This window comes from Podarcis raffonei, chromosome 1 (genome assembly GCF_027172205.1).
Source record: "Podarcis raffonei isolate rPodRaf1 chromosome 1, rPodRaf1.pri, whole genome shotgun sequence".
Taxonomy (NCBI): Eukaryota; Metazoa; Chordata; class Lepidosauria; order Squamata; family Lacertidae; genus Podarcis; species Podarcis raffonei.
In genome coordinates, this window is record NC_070602.1 from 135,164,219 (window position 1) to 135,183,486 (window position 19,268).

Below are 19,268 nucleotides of genomic sequence, written 5' to 3' on the forward strand. Positions count from 1 at the left end.
TTTTGAGTGTGGGGAGAGGAGAGGAAGAGGAAGTCCCATTGCATGAGAGGACTCCTTTGTGTGTAGCATTTGATACAAGCAAAGGAATGTTGTTGTGCTATTTTAATTAATGGCACAATAATGTCTACTCAAAAGTAAGTCCCATTTAGTTCAATGTGGCCTCCTCTCAGGTAATAGGATTGCATCTTATATTCTGGCACACTGTACAGAGAGAAAGAGAAAGAGCTCAAATACAGTTTAAATTCTAAACGTTAAAAGAAAGCTAAAAGTTTAATGTTGTCTTACTGAGGTTGAAGCAACAGGCCTGTCAATCTCTGACATGTGGAGCTGGGTTTGTGGTACTGGGTTACTTATTACATGGAGTGCTTCAGAAAACGGGCTAATACTGTTCTGATCTCAGGCTTCTATGCCCCCCAACATTTCTCCAGTGAAAATTGGGACATCCTATTAGGAGAAGAAGAAGATGACGACGAAGACTCCGCCCATCTCACTGTGTTGCCCCGGCCACTCTGGGTGGCTTCCAACATGTATAAAAACATAATAAAACATTAAACATTAAAAAAACTTCCCTATTCACGGCTGCCTTCAGATGTCTTCTTAAAGTTGTATAGTTACTTACCTCCTTGGCTCGGGGGTTGCATAACTCCATACCCTCCAACATTTCTCCAACAAAATTGTTCATTCCTTAGGGACGTCCTAAGGAAAACTGAGACATTCCAGGATGATATCAGACACTGGGGCGGCTTCTGTTAATCTGGGACTTTACCTGGAAAAGAGGGACACTTGGAGGGTCTGGCATTGTGAAACTAGATGGCTCCAAAGGAAAGAAGTCTTTGGCCCTGTCTCAGCCTATGTCTTCCAGATGCAAAGATCAGGATTAAGGTGGCAAGAACTTCCTTGCTCACAATTACTCCTAGTTTGCCAACAGCACCCCATTTTTTTAGTGTTGCAAGACTCCAGGGGTTCCAGATGCAAACCAAGGTTTGGTTTCCTTGGGATGAGGGACAATGGTGACTGTGGCGTCTTTAGGATTTTTTTATTTATACATATACAACCTGAGTCTACGATGGAGGCTCAGGCATTAACAGCCCAGAAGGTATTAGTTCTCCCATAGTCACAGTCTTGGGTTCAAGCAGAAATCAAGCGCGGCTCTCTGGCTTCTGCCTGCTTCTTGCCCAGCCCTGGACTGTCTCAGGGATAGCTCAGTTGGTTAGAGCTTGGTGTTGATAGCACCAAAGTTGTAGGCTTGATCCCCGCATGGGGCTGCTGCATATTCCTGCATCGCAGGGGGTTGGATTAGATGATCCTCAGGATCCCTCCCAACCCTACAATTCTATGATTCCATGACTACCAGCCAGGTGAGGGAGGCCTACCCATTTGGTGTCTGGCACAAAGCCACTTCCTTTGTTATGTTATACTAAGGAGCAGGCTTAGGCCCATTAACTCACCAATAAGCTGGCCTGGATACTTCAACAATTGAATCCTCCATTAGATCCAGGACCCCAATAATTACAATGGACTCAGGCATCACCCACCAAACTCACAACACTATTTTTAGAAGCAGTGTAATAAAGAACACTGGGCATTGCCAAGTCTCCTGTACCAGTCATGGCCTTTTGGGTGGCTTTGGACAAGCAACCCATTCTCTCTGGCCCAGTTAGAATCAAAGAATCTTGGAGCTGGAAGGGACCCAAGGGTCATCTAGTCCAACCCCCTGCAATGCAGGAATCTCAGCTAAAGCATCTGCGACAGATGGCAATCCCCAAACATAATATGCACACCTAAAAGGTCCAGGGTTGTTGCAAGGCTAAATGAAAGAAGAATTGCAATATAATTTGAATATAACAAAAGTCTGTTCTAGGAAAAGTTCATGTCCAAGTCCAAGCCTTTTCTCTTTCAAGCAATATATTTCGGTCTCCCAGCCAGCTTGAGTCCCTTTGGAACAGCTGGGGAATGCTGCTGACAGAGAAGGGAGCTGGAGGAGGGGGGGGCTGGCAATTGCTCAGAGATGTTTGTAAGCTTGTAACTCAGGGGCCACCCAAGTGCAATTTCTGGAAGGAGCCGACTCATATTAAATGGTGTCGTGAACATCAGTTCTCAAGTTCACAGCAAAAGAGGGGAAGTTTGTTTTAGTATGAACCCTCAGAATGCAAATTGTCTACTTTGGGCATTTAAGAAGCAAAATTAATTGTATTTAAATCTTTACCAAATTGTGTTAAGTGGGATTTATTAGCCTATCAGGAGAGTTAAACTGTGTATTCAAAATCATCGTGGCTGGGCATGGGATGTTCAACTGAGTGTCTGCTAGGAATGGAAGGGTCTGTCAATTTCACTTATCTTAGTTTCTCACTTTTCCAGTCTTAAATTCAGTTTTCCACATTTCTGCAGCAATTTATGATTTTTTTCTCTCTTTTTTTTAAAAAAAACATCCCTATGAAAATTCTCCAGCATTTTAGTGCAAATGTCTCATACAAAACATATTTTCATATAGAGTTTTGACTGTATATGCTCTCGTATTGTTTCAGTTCTCATATTGTTTCAGAAACTGCAAAATTGATTGCTTCAGCTTTAAATGGGATCTGCATTGAAATGCTCCACCATCCCCAATGTCTGCATGGAGTCGGGGTTTGTGCAACTGTGAATGTGTAGAGTTCCTTCCCTGAGGTTGGGAGCTTCACTTTTCAAGGGTTAACAACCACAACAGCCTCAATTCAGGCCTTCAAAAGAACATGTGAGGAGGACAGACACTGTGTACACAAGGAATACAGGCCCTTCCCTGCCACCTCTCTGTGGGCTGCTCACATCCCCTCTTTCGCCCACTTCCCATACATTGAGCACAATCGTCTGAAGAGAGATTTTAAGCATGTTCAGCAGAATACGCACAGAATCCTCCCCACAACCAAGTTTCCTCCTCTGGAAGAAGGTTTCTATTGTTGTAGACAGGATGAACCTGAAGGAGCTCTTCTCTGTGCACAGTGGGCCACATTCTGGCCACAGAAAATGCATCTCCATCTAAGCAAGCAAGCAAGAGGCATTGTCCTAGTTCAAGGGCCTATTCCAGCCAGGCTTAGGCGCTCAAGGAGGACACAGAGCATGGCTCGTGAGGCGTGTGGTCCTGGGAGAATCCAAACAGCCAAGTAGAGACGACAGGAGGTCCACATTTGGCCTCCAGGCCTGAAGTCCCCATCCTGCACTACACAGTTAGCGCTGTGTGCATTTTTCTGAAGGCCTGAACATGGCCAAGGAAGTTTGTGGAAGTGTGAGAAGAGGAGGAGGGGCAGGAGCAAAGGGGAAGCAGCAGCTCAGAGTTTTGGTGGCACAAAGCCATGGCGAGTTGAAGTGCAATTCAGAGGGATGAAGGTGGACACTTGGCTCCCAATTGGTCAGGATTTTTTCAAATTAAGAGGGTTTGATTCTAAGCCTTTCCATTTCCAAATTTCTTCTGCATTTTTATTGTATTTCTATCAAAAGAAGAAAAGGAGTTGCAATGGGAACACATTTAGTATTCTAACCATGTTGTCATTCTGAGGGGCTTTGAATTGATACCTCCATGGAGACCTAACCATAATCTCAGTTTTTCAGGAAGAACAGTGATGTTATGTGAAGAAAGGATTCTGTATCACAACCATTTATTACAGCACATGTTTTTACCCCACACTGCTGGGTGCTCAGGGCCAGGCTGTGAACCTTATTAGTGCTGAAGTCAGAAGAGCACTGGCCCGCTTGCCTCAACTTCCTATCTTCCTGAATTGGTCAAGTGCTGGGGATATTTTGTTCCTTCCATGCAAAGGGAAGGAGAGCGGTCCTCTGCCCCATCAAATTGCAGCCCAGTATAAATGCCCAGTATAACTTGGTTTCTCCCATGATATGACAAATAGAGCTTATTTCACTTTGGCCATTATTGCAGAGATAGTGAGGAAATGAAAAAATGGTCATCATTTTTCTCTGATTTTAAGTGCAATGAATGAGGTACCCAGTGCACTACAAATCCCCTGCCAGCAATGCTGGTTGGGGTGAGTTATAGTATTCCCATCTCTGTTTCAGCCTCCTGTTTCCCATGGCGACTAGTGTGTTGCCTCCAGGAGCTCCAGGAACAGGTCCTGAGGCACCAGCTCCTCCTCTCCTTCCCTTGAATGTAGGATTCAGAAGGTGCACTGCCTTGGGGAATGAATGAACTTTATTTATGTTAGCCATCGGCCATAGCAACAAAAGAGCATTACAACATACACAAAACAAAAGTCGATTATTGGTGTATTATTTAGTTATCCTGGCTTAGCATCATTAAGGTCAGCCCAGATGCTGTGTGCATAAGGAGCTCTCAGACCAGCAAGGGCATCTGCATGCAACCTCTGTGCTATGGCCACCCTTGCTGGAGGATCAAGGCAAATGGATGTAGAAGGTTCTAGCTGGTGTGCAAACGCATCCACCCCACCCCACCCCCAAAATTCATGCCTAATACATTTCCTTTGGTTCCTGAGAAGATCTCCACATTTGCTTCGGCCAAATCCAATGACAACCTTAAGAGGCACAAAACCCCATCTGAGAAACTGCATTACTCTTATTGAAATATCTTGGCTTCCCTCAAAATTCCTCATACGTTTGGTCCCATGAGAAACCCTTCAATTCAAAGTTTAGTATTACCAGGTCTGTGACCATAGAATAAAAGTTGTTGATGACGACGAATTTCAGTTCAGATGAAATTTTGGCAGCAGGCCTGTCTTCAGGCACAGGGCATTTTTGTCTTTTTGACTCTGGAATAAACAAACTTTGCCATGAACACAGAGCCACCACCCTTTTCAAAGAGACCACGGAAGGGATGAGATGGCTTTATATCACATTATAAACTGGAGTGTGACTGGCAGGGTGCAGGTTAGGGAGGAAAGAACAGCAGAGAGGGGCTCAAATTGTCCAGATGTTAGTTTTTCCTGCCTTGAAATGTGTAGAATATACTTGGATTAATTTTAGTGATCTACACCAAAGCTCTGCTTCTGAGTCCCAGTGCACTAATTAATAAGAAGAGGTGGACAGTGACCTCATATTGGAAGCAGCCCAGCATTGACAAGAGGAGGATCAGAATTCAAGGAATTGAAAGCACTCCAAGCATAGATGACCTTGGGGCACTGCGGTGGAAGTGTGTGTGTGTGTGTGTGTGTGTGTGTGTGTGTGTGTGTGTGTAGCGAGGGAGTCAGGATTATACAGGCATGGCTGGGCCTGGGAGGCGTGGTAATACATCTGTTAGGAGGATTTCAATTATATTTCCACTCCACCCTTTCTCTTAAGGGTCAGGGTGCACTGCAACCTTTTTACAGACAAATGTAATTTGGTATATAAAGCAGCAAGCACAACACCTTCCCCACCTATCCCCAAATCCCCTTTGCTTGTGCTTTGAGTTTTTGCAAACGTCTAGTGCATGACTGTTGGGAAATTTGGGAGTGGCAATGAAGAATATAAGTCAGTTTTGCCATTTGCTTTTGGTGAGCAGAGGGTGCTATTGAGGCAAAAAGAAAAGAGAAAAAAATGACTAGGGACTTAGCTACACTCGTCACAATAACACAATTTGAATGCGTTTTAAACATGCAACATTAGATGGCACCAGAGAGCAAAAATTGTTTAAAACGGGCTTTCTCATTGGGATTTTTTTGTCTGGTAAAAAGAATCTAATTTCTGACCAATTTACAGTGTTGTGTTCCTGTGTTTAGATCCATCCCAGGGCAATAAAGAATGCTACCATGAAGAACCCAACGCTAACAAAACATCTTACATAGATTGTGAGCAAGGTGTATGCAAAAACATAGCATTGTGCATTAAAATGTCCAGTTTCAACAAATTATGCATGGCATCTGATCAAAGCACCAAGGGTACACCTTTTGAGCTCTTGGACCCATGCAAATGTGTGTGTGTGTTCTTCAAAGAACAAACAAGAAAATCCACTACATGACATCAAATGTAAAACATACATGGTGGGCCTGTTATACCAGTCCCAGGCAAATCTTTTTCTCTGCAGCTTTTGCTTTTCTTCAGACCGTGATGAGCTTCTCCTCTTCCCAGAGCAGAGAGAAGTTGCAGCAGGAAGGCACCCTTGGCTGACCAGAACATCCCAAGGCTCATTGGATGATAGACTGGCAGATGCCACACTGCAAGGGGAGGTCAAGGAGAATCCAGGCTAGCAGAGAGGATGATCCACATCACCACTTGGTGCAGGGCGACTACTTGCAAAGCTGCACAAACTGGTTGCGAGTGAGATGCACCCCCCGCACCAGGCCAGATTAAGCTTTTGGGTGCCATTTTAAAACATTCATCTCCCAAAACTGTCACCCTGTGCCTGGCAGCTTCAACCAGCCAGTTGGTGTGAGCAGGGAACTGACATATATTGCGAAATGCAGTCCTGAAAGGTCATCAGGAGGAACCAACAGCAGACACACACCTGTCAATTATAGATATATTAACTCATTCATTTGAAACATTTAAGCCCCCGTTTCCTATGGGAGGCTCCACCCTCAGCATTGCAGGAAAAGGCAGAGCAGCCCCTGACAGCTATAAAAGTGTCCCATTTTGAAAAGGCTGCCTACTTTAACGTCATTTCCCACCTCCAAATTAAATACTGTGATCTCTTTTCAGGGATTTCAAATTCTATCCACTAGGGGGAGCTAGAGAGTCACTTGTCACCCAATAATTGTGATAAAGTGTGATAAATAATATGGGCATTTTAACACAGGACATCCTGCATTTCTAAAAAGTTCTCAGCAACATGGAATTTGCATTAGAAGATTCATTATTTATCTGAAAAGTGATAGTACCCAGAAGACTCAATAAAGATCACCATGATAAGTATCGTTTAAAAAACAAAGCGCTTCAAGGACATTCTGTCTAAATTTCAGAGCGCTCTTTATCCTCTGATCTAGAGTGGTGACTCTGCTTCAGTGCAAACATCCCTGTGGAGGTGGCTATTTATATATTTATTTACATTGTACCAGATTACTTTTCTTCCAGTTGCCTGGGGCTCCCAGAAATCAAGTGACAACAAATATATATATAAAACAATAAAGGAGCTAATAAGCAGCAACTGAGTATGTGGTCATTATCTGAACATCAGAGTGCTGGTGCAGCGTACAACTTCAGCTACCTTCTACAGATCTAGGGTTAGGGATACCCATTTCTGGAGAGGGTGGTTACCTAAAAAGTCAAGTTAACTTCTCCTTGTGTATCCCAGGGACCTGAGATGGGTAGCCATGTCCCACTAATACAAAACATACGATTTTCCTATTCCAAAGGCTAACACAGATTGATATAAAATCACAGGAGACAAACACAAAGAAAAATAAATTCTGAAGGCAACACCACCCTTTTTAGTGTCTTAGCTCCTACTCTTTCCACATCACCCCAAACACTCCTAAATTGAACACACAGGGGAAAGCCCAGCTGACGTTTCCCAACATTTTCAAAAAACAAGCAAGACCCTCATCATATTCTTTCAGTCCACTCCCACCCCAGAGACTTGACTTACACATCCACTTCACCTTAGATGGCCATATCCCTCCCCTCCAAGCGAGCCACTCCAGGCTCCAACTGCCTATTTTGCAAGGCAACAAACTTATACTACGCACTGCAGCTTCAAACAGTTGTGAGGCAAGCACCATGTAAGGAGAAAACAGTTCTTGAGGACCATCCCAAGAGGACCTGAAGGTCCACCACAGGCCAGATGGGCTTGCGCTGATGGAAGTGCAGGTGGAACAATAGCCACCTGTACCTATAGGACCATGTTGTCGGCCTCAGACACCTTTACCATAAAGCTAAGGCCCAAACACAGCGCTGTCATGGCATTGCCTCTTCTAAGAGGCATGACGCACATTCACGAAGGATGGTCTGTCAATAGCTAATAGCCATGAATGGCTAAACAGAGCCTCTATGTGCCGAGGCAGTGGACCTGTAAAGATCAGTTGCTAGGAGAAAGACAGCCGGACAGGCCCCTGGGCTCACCTTCTGTATGGGGTCTTCCTGGAAGCATCTGACTATTTCCCTTGTTGGAAACAAACTACTCAACCGGGGAGGAGGCTGGTCCGATCCAGCTGGGCTGGATTGCTTTGTTCTTTTTTCAGAGGAAACTCTCATTCTTTTCCCAAAGGATCTATTCACATTATGGCCATTTGTCACCATGAAATTATGATACCAGCAAACCCTCCCACAATCCCCACCCCACCTTCTTGGCTAGTGCTGAGCAAGTGCTGATGTCCTATCAATTTCCTCATGTCTTGGGCTGAAAGTACCAGCACTGTTTTATAGAAGGTTTTGGGAACCAACTTTCTATCTGCTAACACCGTTAGAGGTGAATTCAAGAAACAAACAGCACAGTTACAAGGAGAGAGTGGTTCTAGACACGTGAATGTTGCTCCCACTTGTGTTTGTAGAAAAGGGTGCTGGTATATTTGTAACTAAAAGTGTTTTTAATAGTGAAACATTGGAAAATCAGCAAGACCCAAGAGACAGTTGCTGCAGAGAAGCTGAAGAAGCAGGAGTGATCTGGACAACTGCTCTTCCATTTTTGCTGTCATTTGGGAAAGGGGCAAGTTTTTGCAGCTCAACTGCTCCGAGGTTTGTGAGCTCTAGGTGATGCTTGGAGGTCATAAATCACATTGCAGGTGAGGTAAATTATACAGTAGAAAAGGGGTATTATGAGCAAGTCATTTCCTTATACTTTTGACTTTCCTGGTTTCTCTGTAATGTGTATGAGTTTTAAGGGATTTGAAAGCCAATGGACAACGCACGGTCCTGTGACCGCATGTCAAGGTCACTCCGGATAATATGGATTAAGGCCTCATGAAATCTAGAGCTGCACTGTTGCTGCCACCCTTCCCACTTCCAGCCTAAAAAGTGGAGGCTTGGCTAGTCTTCAATCCTTAAACTCGCCATTTTATACCCAAAAAGAACTACAGGAGATGAATTTGGAATGTTACTTTAAATGGGAACAGTGTTCTTATAGCTACTAACCTGAGTTTGACCAAACTGCGGGAGGCACTGGAAGACAGGAGTGCCTAGCGTGCTCTGGTCCAGGGGGTCACGAAGAGTCGGACACGGCTAAACACCACCACCACTAAAGCTTTTAGATCAGGGGTGGCTAAACTCTGGCCCTCCCATTTGCAACTTCCATCCCCATCCCTGACCACTGGTCATGTTGTCTGGGGCTGATGGGTGTCCCAACAACATTGCAAGGGCCACAGGTTTTCTATGCCAGGTTGGGGGGGGGGGCTGCTATGAGGGCAAAAGTGAAAAGTTGCTCTACGTGTGCAGATTCAGTGGCGCAATTCTCTTGATTTTGGCCTGATTAGCACATTTTATACATTGTGCTTAGAATGTAATGTATGCTTTATCCACCTCTCTAATAATCTGGTTTTGCATGCATTTGGACTGAAATGCTACTGCCCTAGCAGAGACCATTTTGTTAGCCCGAGGGATAGTTTGGGAAATGCTAATGAATAATAGCGAGTTCCAGTGTTTCAACAGAAGTCATCACTGAAGGAGTCTACTTGCATCTGGGCTGCACGACTTTAGACCTTAGGTGATGGAGTGCTATTCCATACAAACAAATACACACCCTCTACACAGAAAACTAGAAGGCAAAACGAAGACAAAACACTTATCTGCAACATCTAGTTTTGCATGTGTTTTTTGGTGGTGGTAGGTTTGTTGGGTGTATTCAGTCATGTAAGCCCCAACTTGCTGTCTGAAATCGTGCCATCCAGAAAGAAGTCTTTCCCTCACTAGAACAAAGCCTTGAGATAGGCTTGCTTCTTTAGAGACGTATCTGCAGAAGCTTTTCTGCTCCAGAGCTCTGAAGGCAACATATGCCAGATCTCCAAGTCATAGTCAGGAGACGGCAACGCTAGTGTAGGAGTACAAGAATGAGTCAAACAATGGAAGACAAGAGATATGAAGATCAGCAACTGCAACAGAGATGGTACTATAATTCACTTTATCTTTTTTATTTACACCACAAGAATAACAAGTTGTCATAATGTGGTACAAAATACTGGACTTCTATTAAAGTTGAAAGTGAAGTTGGTATTGTCAGAGAAAGACACCATTGGCCAGTAAAAAACAAGTGAAACAAAACAACAAAAACAGGAATGAGAGAGAGATATATAGAGCTAGGAAAAATAACCCAAAACCTTCAACCCCACCAAGTAAAGGAAAAAGGTGGTAAGAAAATTGAAGTACAAAGAATATGCTACCATCACTTAAAGGGTTCATACAGTTAAGAGTGAAACTGTGTCTAAATTACAGAATAAACTGGTAGCTGCTACCAATGGTGACAACATACTGAGCATGTATAGGTATAAAGCAGAATATAATAAGAGTTACAACTTTTGGTACTACATATTTGTAATAAGCTCTTGGGTGAATAGATTTCCATCCCATATACATAGCATCTCCAATGTAGAGCACCAGAAGTGTTAGATTCTTTGTTTTTCCTCTTTTTTCTTTCTATCAATAGGATTTTTCATCAATATCAAATACACGGTGAAGCTCAACTATCACTATGAAGAAACTTCATTTCCTGCTGATATAAAGTTTGTTTGAAACCACAGTGTTTGCACATCACTGCTTAAAAGTGAAATCTATTGATACATCTTTCAAAATAAAAATGTTAACACAGCTGTGCTGAAGAGTTAACTCTTAAAAGTTCTTGACATTTTTATCTGAGCATTAATATAAAAAGAAGTTGGCATATGTGTGTGCCTGCCTTATCCCTTTCCTGCCTAAATGAAAAACAAAAACAAAAAACTCCTCCCCCCTTAAAGAAAAATGACACAGGCAGTTACTTGTGTGTTCTGTACAGTTTCCCCTAGAACATTATTTCCACATAAATACAATAAACTCTATTATTGGTTTGTCACAAGTGCTAGATATTTTTTTCTCTTAAAATGACAAATGTTTAAGTAGTCCTTTGTATTTTTTAAATTTTACAATAAAAAGCACAGGTCCTTAATAAGTTCAGTAAGACAAACTCCCCCCCTTCATGCTCCTCACTTTAATTTGCATGACAGAAAACACCCCAACAGTTTATCTGTTGCTAATGCCATTAGAGGGGATTTCTCTTTCCAAAGCTGCCACGTGTGGCGTGCAAAATCTGTATACAATATAAAGACATGCCAACCTAACAGACCATGCAACCTCAAGGTGTAGGAAACTTAAAAAAATATATTCATATATATATTTTTATGTATATATATATATATATTTATATATATATATCAATGCCCATAAAATGTGGGCCCAAAAGTTTACAAAAGGAAGAATGGAATGAGTACATGACTAATAAAAAGGAATGTTTGTGTACTGAAAGTAAAATAAACCCCAAATACTCAACTATTAGTACTTTGTACTACAACCTGGATCTTGCTTCTGGGTAATACAGCTTCAAGATGTTCCTTTGTTTCTAAATTGCTACAAGAGAAGAGTTGTAATAAGCCACCCAATACCTTGGAAGCTGAGTTAGCAAAAACCTCGAGTATCTTGCTGGTGGAACTCAGGTACCTCATATATTCATAGTCTATAAAAATGTGGGAAGCATAGGTATGTTGCCCAAATCAGCTTGGATTCTTAGTTTAGCCACAGAGCTCACAAGCAGGTCCATGTCAAGTGGGGGAAACAAGGCTACAGTGGTACCTTCCCAACAGCCATGATGCTCATGTTTGCCTTATGCTACTGGAGCAAGGTTAGGCAACAGCAATTTTAAAAAGATCTCAGAATTCTGGATTATGGAACAGACTGACGTATAACAAAGTTGTTTGTGACTTTAGAAAGGCAATGACGTAGCAACACTTGGTTGTAAGAAACAAAGTAAGAGTCCTAAAATTAACAACATTGAAAGCAGTTACCAAATACTCCAGGCCAACATGTCAACACCATTGAGTTGTGTGTACCAGCAATTTCTTGCAATGAAAAAGTACCGTATTTACTCGAATGTAATGTGCACCTTTTTTGGCCAAACTACACTGCGAAAATTAGGGCACGTATTAGATTTGATGCTGCATTTACAGTCGCCAGCAAATACTTTTTTGGTTCCAAGGTTTTGAAAATGGAGGTGCGCGTTAAATTTCATGGCGCATTAGACTCGCGTAAATACAGTTAAGTATTTTGAAAACATGTAAAGTGGTGTTGAAAATAAAATGTCTTATAGACTGAAGTAATTGTGGATGCATCACTTTTATCAACAGTCATAAAGGGCTAAACTAACAAAATATGAAATCAGATGATTCCACAGCAAAAATCTTTAAAGATCACAGCAGCAAGGTAGTCATTTTATAAAATATACATTTTATCTTTACTGTCAAACTTTACTCTTAGAGTATGCTCTCGGCAGTTCTAGTGCCAAAAAGTATTCATCAATTTGCATGTATTTGGGTTAGCAATAACTCAAATATTGTAGTGTGTCTTAAAAATTGCATATCAAGCATTAAATAAAAACCTCAAACTCTCTCCAGCACTCAGTCGGATTTATAATTAAATTCTCACAATTCTGATTTTAATGGAATGAAGAAAAACAAAACTTTTCAGAACCAGAAAATAAGTTACTACAAAGTGACCCTGTCAGTTATCATAACAAAAATATTAAAAAAGGAAAATACCACTGGTTATTCAGATGAGGGGCATGTAATATCCTACACTGCTTGAAAAAGAACACATGAATTCAGTCTCCTCCAGATATCTAATTTCACCACTAAAAGTTTAGTTACTTATTCTGAGGGTCAACTCCCCTCACCTCAAAAGGCAACTGGGGGGGGGGGTAGGAAATAGTGACCAAGATTAGCAGTCTCCCAGCCAAAAAGAAGATATTAATATTACGATTCACTGTGAAATAGTCTTTTAGAGGACTAACTCAACCAGAGTGGTTTAAGAAAAGTTCTGTGTGTATGTGTTAGCATTAACTGCATGAGAGTTTGGCAGACCTTCAACATGGTCACTAAATTTATGAATGCCTTTAATAATCCTTGTCACACTCTATACTGAGGATATAGGATACATCACTCTTTGTAATATTAATATATTTTTAAGGTTAAGAAAGCTCCTTATTTTTTTAAATGTAGCATAGCAACTATGACTGCAGAACTGATAAAATATACAATCAGTTTCCTGATATAAAAAAGACCTTGGAATCCTTCCTTTTGTGAAAAGGGCTTTCTAAAAACAAAGCCTAACAATTTGCAACTGTCCCACATGACCATGAAAACTCTTGATGGTACGAAAGGCCAAACACAAATAAAACTCCAGTGTGGAAAGTGACACAGGTCAAGAAAATGGTTACTGTTTAGAAACACAGCTGTCCAATGGAAAATAAAATGAAATTTCATGCAATAAGGCTGTTTTAAGGATTTTGTAAAAACCAATATAAAATAAAGCAACAGCAAATACATATTTACTAAAAAACTCATTTTGTTAAAAGAAGATCAAAATTAAAAATCTTAAATTAAAATAGTGATGTTAGGGTAGTTGCCTAGCGGCTAAAATGTTGGCATTCTGAAAGCATTCCAAACTACAGTTTGAAAATGGTCAAGTTTCAAACAAGATCCCTTTTCTAAAAACCCTTACACTCCAATTCACAAATAAATCTTTTGCAAGGGAACTTCCAATGGCTACCATTGTAATCTGCATTTATTTATATATTTTGTATAAATGCATTATAAATATTTTATCAATAATTTGTAAGAGTCGCGTTTCTAAGCTTGGAATACATTTGGAATATACATTATACATATACATTTATATAATTATACCTAAAATATTAAGCAGTATATCATGCTAGTTGCTTTTAATAAAAAGCATTCCAATTTTTTAAAATTTGCAGTTGTATCTGACGCATGCTTTACAACCAAATTGATAGTTAAAATGGTTATACATAATGTGTAGGAGAAGATGTTGGGATTTTTTAATCAATTGTTGAATTTTAGAAACCCAACAGTATTTGCCACATTACTGGCAACTACCTTAATTTTCATTTTAAACAGCAATAAAAGAAAACAAAACAAAATCCAAACTTGTCAACTGTTTGGGAGAAGCTCCGGCCATTACTTGCCAGCAGAAATCCTAGAGCCTTTCTTGCTGATTGCAGTTCTCAGCTGCCCGCCCTTCCAGAAGAATCACTGCAGAGTTCTTTTCTTTAAGGCATTGTTCATCAAAACGTCAGAAAAAACCAGCTGCCCAAAATCAATCCAATCTTTTTTTTTTTAAAGGCACAAACTCTTCAGATGGCTTTGGAGATGCTAAAGCCAATCCCCTTTCCGGGCTTTCTTCCTTGGTTTACGTTCTTCCTCGCCACACATATATAGTCTGTCTGCATGTATATTAGGTATAAAAAAGCTTAGTTCTCTTTTCACCCTTCATATAAAGGGAAAAAAAGACTTCTCATATTGTCTGGGTTTTGAAGAGAGTGTCTGGATCACAGGTAGGCAAGAGCCACAAAAATAAAACATAAAACACAAAACTACAATATGGTCTGAGTGGTCTGAACGGAGGATAATCAAACTTTTAAGCACCAGTTTTAAATGAAAGTTGTCATATCTGTGTTTAATCTTTGATTTCTTTCTTTTTAAAAAGTTGGCAACTTTGCCAAATACTTCACTGGCTTCTTGCCTCTCAAACTTCCATTTAGGAAAAGAGGAAGAACGCTCAGCGCATATGTCTTTAATATTTCTGCTCTTCACCTGCACTTTTTCTTTTCCACAAGCATATTCTGTACAGATACAGAGAGATTTAGCTTTCTTTTACGCATGGCTGCCTTTCTGTAGTCTGGAAGAAAACCATGACAGGATGCAGGAGTAACAAGAGAAAGCTTCTTGGCAGAGCTTCAAGACAAGACGAACAAACAGGAGAACTCCAGCCTCAAAGATGCCTGCTACAGGGGAGGGTCCTCTTCCATGGGCTCCTCGTCTGGCCTAGAAAGAAATGCATTGAGAGGAGTCAAAAAGAAGGAAGCAGATGGAGGTACAGAGCAAGCAAGTGTCCACTAGGCTCCTTGTGACTGGATATATTGTTTGCAGATTTACCTCCTTCAGCTTAAAGACCTAGGCAGGACTTGGGGAGGCCAAACTTAATAGCATCTGATCATGAGAAACAAAACCTCATTCTCTTCTTTATCTACTCAATGAAAGTAGAGTATTACTGAAATTTTAGCCCTGATAAAATGATGGTTTATAAATTTATAACTTTTAATAAGTTTACAAAAGTAGGGAATGAATGAAGAAATTCACACAGAACATTCATCGGGGAATCACAGTTACATCTGTATCACTTTCATATCGCTTACTCATTACTTTCACAAAAAGTCAAATTTAAATATTGTTGTGATGCACAATGATATAAAAGACTCTTGTGTTTTCACACTATAACGATAGACAGTGATCTGAACACTTGCAATACTTCATAGCTGACTTTGTAATTTGATTCTGAGTAGCTTTAGCCTCCATGAACTTTACTAAACAGCATGTATCCACCTGTGTTAAGCAGTCATAGACTCATACATCATGCATTTAATGTTACTAAGCATCAGGGCCTAGTTAGTAAAATCTGCCTGCTTTTTTAAAAACAAAACAGAACTGGAAAGAGGACAAGGCCCCCTAGATTATGAGGCCCTGGACTGCAGCCCACTCAGTCTGTATGTAAATGTGACACTGCCATCAGGGTTTCTTTAGGCCATCACGCTGTGTCTCTGTAGATAGAGGGGGATATTCATGAGTAGAGCAGGAGTTCTTGACAGGAAAATATCCACTGCTTGCTTCTTCTCTGCCACTAATCATTCAACAACAGAGGGCAAAAAGGAGGCATTCTGGAGCAGATTGAAAGCTTTCCTGGCATAGCAATTTTCCTTCTCAGCAGTCTTAATGAGAAGGACAATTTTAAAAAACCAGCCTGCAGTTAGCAAAAAAACCGAAGCAAAATGAAGAGGAAAATGTTGCCCTTACTTTCGCCATCACGGAGTCTAGAACAGCTTTGGATTGGGCAGATCCACCTTCCTTCAAACCCTCCCCATTCCCTTTGGATTACTCTCTTATATTTATAATAATCAGTTGGGGACTTCTGGAGATAAATCTGGCTTCCCAACTTTAATAAAGAATCAGGGTGATGTTTAGTTTCTACCTCCATTCAACATTATTATGCTACAAAGCACTCAGCCTTGAAAAATGCATGGTGGTTCTTCAAATTTTGAAGGCCACAAAATAAAAGTACTTTAATATTAGAAAGGACTTCCCGGATAAATGCAATTTTCTAGACCCACTTGATGGGAGACCCGAGAGCAGCTTTAGAATCTATAGAGGAATATTTCATATTATTATGGTAAGCAATTGGTTCCACTGTTCAATTATTCAAAACAGTTGTGTTCCTGACCCCCACACATGTCGGTGAGCATGCATAATCCTGCCCCATTTTCTGACCACTTCCGGGTTGTGGTGATGCGCACACATGCAGTTGTACAGGCAATGATCAATTGATGTACTTCTAGTATTAAACATAAATCAATCCTGCTGCAGCCTGAAGCTAATACATCTTACCAGCAAACAAGTCTTTTCAAAGTATTGCACTGAATTTTATTTTTCTCCTTGCTGAACACAACCCTTTTTTGTTTTTCTTCAAATCAGGACACTATGCTGAAGCCTAATGTGCTTCACCTGCAGATGCCTAATTTCCCACTTTTTGCCTAAAATACCACTGTTTTAGATATAAGCAGATGGAAAGAAGTGAAGCTCACTTTTTGTCATGTGGTGGCTTGACCCCCACTGATAATGATGCCATAGCTGTTACAGTTTCTGCTTCTTCGTTCTCACACTTCTGTGCATCTATCAAAGAATAGCTGACTGTTGAGGAATAGCGCTGGAGTGAGTGCCAGTACTTACCTAGAGGAAATAAAAAATGATACGCCATTAGGCAATCCACTACTGCCCATTGCATTTAGTATAGCTACAGAAAAAACCCAACCATTATCACTACTACTGACATAGCACCATCCATGTACATACCATTTTACAAAGAACAGGTTTAACAGGTCCTACCCAAAGAGGCTCACACAGGGAAACAATAGGATGTCGGGACTAGAGTAGGGTGGGGAACCTCTGGCATGCCAAGGGTCCTGATTTGGCCTGTGAATCATGGGTGTAGCCGGGGGGGGGGCAGGGAGGGCAGCTGCCCCCCAAATCAATAAAAAGCAATACAAATCTGAGGTTATGCCCCCCCTAACAAAAACCTGCCACCCTAACAAAAATTCTGGCTACACCCATGCTGTGAGACTGTTTTCCTCAGACTTCACCCACCTGTCCCACATTCAACCTGATATGTGAGATCCGGGCACATGTGGGGCAGGGACAGACATGGCTGGATCAGCTGCACCACTGAGCTTCCCTTGTGGAATTCTTTTGCAGAAAGGAATGACTGAAATCCCTGCCCATCACCACTTGGGAAGCGAGTTCAACCCTGTAGCATTGGCTGTGCAACCAGCTTCCCTTGGGAGAACTCAAGCACACAGCTGGCCTGAGGAAAGCAGCTTTGTCAGCCCTGCGCTTGGTGTTTTGCTGAACAATGGGGATGGCAAAGTCTCTTGCGCTGGGGTTCCCAGGCGCTCCACAAGCTGGCTGCCAGGTGTTTGGGAAGTGCTGCAAGAGGACTTTGACAGGTGGGCCAGACAACACACCTGCCCACCATCTGACATCATGATGTCAGGTGATTGTCCTGCCCACATGTTGAAAGTTGGTCAAAGGCAAAAAAGTTCAATAGGCTTAAAAATTAAAGTTTTAAAATATTTGTTTATACAACTTATATCCCACTCCTAATCACAGGTGATCTTATCGTAGATCACAATTTACAATGCAAAACACATCCATCCATACAAAATACAATTAAAAGCTCACCATCTACCTATCAAAAATGATAATCAATATGGCCGTGAGGCAGCATGCGCAAGATGCACTTTAACCATGCAACCATACGCATAAGAAACAAAAAGTGAAGTGGGTGGCAAGTAACCAGGTAGCCCATTCCAAAAGAAATGATTTATGAGACAAATTCCAAATAATCTGCAATCTCCACCTCATTTTTCCACCATGTTTCCTTTTTCCAAAATCAGATACTGAACTCCTTTCAATTTATTTGCCTCATTACAGTTTCATTCTCCAACTATCTTTGCTATTTGCATTTTTTAGTATTGAAACCTTGGGGCTTTTCTATTACAATATGCATTTTGATTCTTACTTGTGTATATTATGTTTTTAATTGATTTTGCTAGTTCTATTGGTTTACTCTTTGTCTTTGGGTGCTTGTAGAATAACCCTTCTGATTTTATATGATGAAACATTTAATATAATTTCTTTCAGAATTATTTTACATTTTCTTAGTGTAAAGCAGTCTGCATGCAAGTTGAAGTTGTGGTTTATTATTTGAGTTAATGGAACTACATAGCTTCTTTAAACTGATGAAATCAGGAACTCTGTTTAACTGTGGAATAGCAATGGCTGCTCCCAGGTACTCACTGTGTATTTCAATGACCTTCTCAATGGAATGTACTGCATTAGCATTTGCTCTCTGCTGTAATACCTTTTCAGGAATAGGATCAAGCTGAAATGATTAAAAACGTGCACTTTAGATTAATTGCATTTTTAAAAAATAAGTATTATTTCAACAGTTGTTATAGACTTCTACATAGCCAAGTTATGCTTACTGTCTGGCTGTTAACACTACTGACTACTCACCACTTCCTACAAGGATAAAATGCAGCTCTTCCATTCCTAGTTTCTTTCTGAAAGCAGGACACAACGTTCGAGAGTGGCAGTGCCCTGCCCTTTGCTGCCGCACTATAATCTATAATCTATAATTGCTGCTTCTTTCCCATTCCCTCAAAAAATGCTGTTGCCTCTAACCCTTTACAGAAATGAACTCTGAAAGAAAAGATGTTCTAATTATCTGTTTGTCTGCCCATGCAGCAGGAAATAGGAATAAGGGGGCCAGTAAAAGAACAGGAAAATTTCAGGGCAACTCCAGTGTCCAAACGTATTTCTCGACTGCAGAAATCAACTAGATTTTCCAGACTTCTCATTATCAAGATTTTAATAGGAAAAGTGTAGTGTGAGTGACTTGAGGATTTTAGCATGATTTATTATTGTTCTTATACAGAACATATTGCCCAATACATAACAATACAAAACTGATAGGTTTCAAACTTTGATTATAATATAATCACTGATGCGACTACTGATGGCATATCACAGTATGTGTGTAAAAATAAATAA

General features: G+C 40.9%; 1 protein-coding gene and 1 pseudogene across 8 annotated transcripts in view; both read right to left on the minus strand.

Annotated features, from left to right (window-relative positions):
* Positions 1-9,846: 9,846 nt before the first annotated feature.
* Positions 9,847-11,688, minus strand: LOC128407918 (uncharacterized; annotated as a pseudogene).
* Positions 11,689-12,185: 497 nt separating this feature from the next.
* The window catches only part of HDAC4 (histone deacetylase 4), a 119,476-nt gene continuing 112,393 nt past the window's right edge, over positions 12,186-19,268 (minus strand). For all 8 annotated transcript variants that reach the window (XM_053364043.1, XM_053363997.1, XM_053363978.1 and 5 more), the window contains 3 exons: positions 18,513-18,597; positions 16,742-16,886; positions 12,186-14,930 (listed from right to left, as the gene is read on the minus strand). In XM_053364043.1, coding sequence (XP_053220018.1) covers positions 14,891-14,930; positions 16,742-16,886; positions 18,513-18,597 — 270 coding nt within the window. In that variant the 3' untranslated portion in view covers positions 12,186-14,890. The remainder of the gene's footprint in view (positions 14,931-16,741; positions 16,887-18,512; positions 18,598-19,268) is intronic.